General features: G+C 26.6%; 1 protein-coding gene across 1 annotated transcript in view; it reads left to right on the top strand.

Annotated features, from left to right (window-relative positions):
- Positions 1–4,073, top strand: part of LOC117172015 (NADH dehydrogenase [ubiquinone] 1 beta subcomplex subunit 10) — a 6,017-nt gene extending 1,944 nt beyond the window's left edge. The window contains exons 3-4 of the mRNA XM_033359739.1: positions 2,086–2,222; positions 3,753–4,073. Of these exons, the coding sequence (XP_033215630.1) occupies positions 2,086–2,222; positions 3,753–3,988 (373 nt within the window). The 3' untranslated portion in view covers positions 3,989–4,073. The remainder of the gene's footprint in view (positions 1–2,085; positions 2,223–3,752) is intronic.
- Positions 4,074–4,478: the final 405 nt, after the last annotated feature.

Raw genomic sequence — 4,478 nt, 5'->3', positions numbered from 1 at the left:
ATATATTTTATAGCCGACTGACATGAGAGTGATCCCTCTGTATTCCTCTACCTTCTTTCCTTCCCCTTTCTTGACAAGCGGTACCACCAGTCCCGTCGTCCGCTCTTCCGGCCAACCTTCCCCTTTCCATACCTTGTTGCAGATCTTCCACATCCCATCCCTAATCGCTTCTCCTCCAAACTTCATCACTTCGTTCTCCATCCATATTCTTGTAATTATTTTCAGAAAGATAAAAAAGATTTATCTTTTCTATCTCCACAAGTTTAGTGTATATAACAGGTTTTAAATCTAAATCTTTCAATTTCCAAATAATAGGTACGGACTGACTATTTTTGATATAGAAAAAAAAATTATAGGCTGCTAAGTTTGATGAATTTAATATTCATAATTTCCCTATGGTTTTATCATGTTCAGGGTGGACGCTGGACCTGGAAATTACTGGGAATTTTTCAAATTTTTAGAAAAAATATGTTTCCAAATTTGGTTTTAACAGTTTTTTAAACAATCAGTTTAATTTTTATCTTTTTCAATTATGATAAAACTCAGTTTATAATGCGTAATTCGAAAATCTTGCACTTACAGATTTTCCATTTTAAATTTTAACTTTTAAACTTACATTTTCAATTTAAAGAATTTTAAAATTCAGTTTTAAAGACTTGAAAAATTAAAAATTAATAGCGTTTGAAATTTACCATTTTTGATCAAAAATCCTTTTTATTTGATAATTGTGAATATAAATTATGATTGAAACTTTATCAACTATTTTCAATTTTTAAATAACTTTAAAATAATATATTTATAATGAAGGGCTTTTAATAAATTAAAAATATTGTTTTAGTCTAATATTTGAAATTTTGTAATGAAGAAAAATAACAATTGCTTAATATTTATAAATATTTGATTATTTATGTAAAATCATTAATTGTATATAAATTTTCAAAAGTAATCTTTGAACGTTCAAATTTTAAAATGTTTTATTTTAAAAAATTTGAATTTACAAGTAAAAAACGACTAAAACGGTTGAATTTGGATGTATGATAAATATTGGACACATATAATTTAAAAAAAAAATCGAGTAAGTCAAAAAGATATTTAGAAGCCCAGAAAAGATTTACAATTAATTTAAGGTTTGAAATTATTTCAAATAATTCAAACGAAGTATCTACGTATACCGACAAAATCCGGCTATTTGTGCCGAATGTCGATGAAAATGGCCCATTTCCTAATTTGAAACGAAATATAGATTTTTTCAGATTTAAAAAAAATTAGGCGCTTTTTAAGAATTATAAAAGCCTTCAAAAAAATAATAGAAAACACTTTTTTTAAGATTGCTAGGAAAATTGAAAATGACTTTATTTAGAAAATTTAACGTGAAGACGATATTTAAAGATTGAAAATAAGGTTAAACATTGTCACAAATGAATCTGTAAGATTTTAAGGAAATATTTGTAACTTTCCAGGATTTAAGAAAAAAATTAGGAAGAATTCGAATCATTTTGAAAGATGCTTAGAAGTTCTGAAAGAATCTCGAATTGGAAATCTGATTAAATGTAAACCAACCTGTAGATGTTTCAAGATTTTTAAATAAAATTTTGAAAGTTTTTAAACTATTTAAAATGCAAATAATTTAACTTTTAACTTAAGAAGTGTTCGTTTTATAAAAAAATATAATCGTTCAATTTTTAATATTTTTCACCTTAAAATTGCTTAAAATGATTTGCAGCTCAGTTTTTATTACTTCAAATGAAAACATTTTTAGCTTTAGAGTTCGAATTTTTAATTTTATTAACCGTAAAAAATGTTTGTGAACCGGCAAAAGATTGTGAACCTTTCTATGTGATTAGAGAGGTCACCCTGTATACAAAATTATTCCTTGAAAAAAGTAATTTGATGTTTGGAGCGTTTTGAATAGAATTTCAGATACAACATTTAAAAATTCTGGAGTTCAAAACAAGTTTTCGAACTGTGACGAATTAATATTTAAGGCATTTAGAATTATAATTCCAAATATTAGCCCAATAATGCTTCCTGTAATTTTAAAATTAATATAATTTAAGAATTCTGGTTTTTTAATTTGTTATTCAGACTGAGAGACAGTGAGATTCTCGATATTTTGAGGCACAGATACGAAAATTGTGTTCTTTATCAAGGCGAAGAGAAAGATAGATGTCAACCCCTTTTGGATATGTACGAAGAAGCTACTGGTGCTTGGTTTTCAAAGTGTAAGTTGTCGTTTTCTCTAAGGGGCCGTATTTAAATTAAGTAATAGCTTAAGGTGGGGAGGAGTCCGTTGTTTTTTTTACGATATGTTATGGAAAGCGGGGAGGGGGGGGGGGGGCTTAACTTCTGTACGTAATTTTTGAAAATTCGCATATTTTCGTTATATATTCGCGAAAGTTAGGGAATTTTTATGACTTTAAATTATTGTCAAGAAGAATAAGTTTGATATTTTTTCATTTCAATTTGAAGTTTTTTATTCTGATTATAAACGATTCTACGCTTAAAATTTTGCAAGTTTAAGGTTTTGGTATGTGAATATTGAAAATTTAAACTGAAATCTTTTTTGGATGAATATTAAAAAAAAAATGTTTTAAAATTGGTCTTTTTGATTTAAAAATTCATCGGTCTTAGTAGATATTTCATATTTTTTTTATCAAAATACAATTGTTTGGTTGAAGATTAATCCTCTACGCATGAAGATTTAATTACTTTGTTCACAACATTTTGCTGTACCACTTTGTTAAGAAATTATGTTGTTTTTTTAAATTCGTATTTTTTGTTGAAAATTCATCTCTGGTTGAAACTTGAACTATTTTCTTAAAAATTCAACTGCTTGGGTACAAGTTAAACTACTTTGTTGAAATTTTTTTTCATAAAGCTTTATCTCTTTGGTTGAAAATTGAACTATTATGTTAAAAATTATTTCTTTTGCTGAAAATTAATATTTTCTGCTTGAAAATTCAATTTTTGTACAGAAAATTCGTCTGTTGGATTGAAGGTTCAACGATTTAGATTAACTCTTTTTTTTCTTTCAAGACTGAAAAAACTTAAGTTGTTGAAAAATCATCTTTTCGGTTTTAAAACTAAATTTCACATTTTTTGGTTGAGATATCAGCTTATTACATTTTGTTGTTGATAATTCATCTTTTTAGGTTGAAAATTCGATTATTTTGTTTTAAATTTACTTATTTTATTGAAAAAATGAAGTTTTTAAAAAAAAGTAATCCTTTATAAATGTTTATTTGTATCTGAAATATTGTTTTATACCATTTAAAAGTATTTTGAAATATAAGTTGAAAATATTACAATATTAATATCCCATACAATTTTACATAAACCTACATTATATAATTGTTAAGTGCACTCAGTTTATTGAAATTTGATTACTTAAAAAAGTAAATAAAATTATTCATAAATCAAAATTAGAAAAAGTATAAATTTGCGTAATTTATTGTCTTTGAAAGTTATATAAATCTTTCTTTAATATTTATTATAAAAATATAAATATTTATAAGTTTTGACCTGCAAAGCATTTATTAAATATAAAAAAATGTCATTAGTTTTAAATCCCCCTAATCTAGATTCTAGATCTAAGAAAGTCATATCTGATTCAGGCTATTTAGTTATTAGTTAATTTCATGTCTTGCTTTTTACTACATTCTCTTTTTTAAAGATAGGTCATATGCGGAAGAATACTTTTGTTTCGACGAATAGAATGTTTATTGAAGAATATGTAAAACTTTTATTTGTAGATGGAGATTTGGGCGTATTGCCACACTCAAAAGGAGCATTGATGAAACAAAAACATCGCATGATTTGGGAACGTAGACACGGTCCAATCGGAAGCACGCCAAAAGATCCTACACCGTACTGGGCCAGATATGCCGATTACGACTTCAACTATAACCGTGGAAAGAGAACCCCAGATAGTATCGAAATTCCTGGAGAAGAAAAGAATACTGAAAAAAATTCTAAAAAGAGCTCCTAAAGTGTTGCGCTTTGATTTAGTTGTGATAGGCTTATGATTAACTGTTTGTCAGCAATAAATGGCGGTTGTTATTTAATTTTCTTCATCTCTAGTTTAAGCTCTTACATTGCCGAATCCCAAGAATTTAGATGAGCATGCTGGCCGCTGAACCGGGCATTTTGTGAGACCAGGAAAAACCGGAAAATTTTACAAATTTTAGAAGAAACATCTGCCCAATTGCGATTTTAACCATTTTTAAAAATAATTCGTTGAATTGTTATCTTCTTTAATTATGATATAATTCAGTTTGTGATGCATAATTCAAATTTTTTCTATTTCAATAATTTCAAAATGCAGTCTTGGAAGACTAAAAAAACTGAAATTTTTTGATAAAAAACATTTTTATTTTATCAACTGCAAATATAAATTAATTAATTATTTAAAAAATTAAACTGTGTGTATCAAAAAAAGTGAATAACAATTGGACACTTATTGTTTGTAGAACATTTCC

The sequence above is a fragment of the Belonocnema kinseyi genome, chromosome 4 (assembly GCF_010883055.1).
Source record: "Belonocnema kinseyi isolate 2016_QV_RU_SX_M_011 chromosome 4, B_treatae_v1, whole genome shotgun sequence".
Taxonomy (NCBI): domain Eukaryota; kingdom Metazoa; phylum Arthropoda; class Insecta; order Hymenoptera; family Cynipidae; genus Belonocnema; species Belonocnema kinseyi.
Note: the sequence above shows the minus strand (reverse complement) of the source record. Positions and strands in the feature narration are given on the sequence as shown.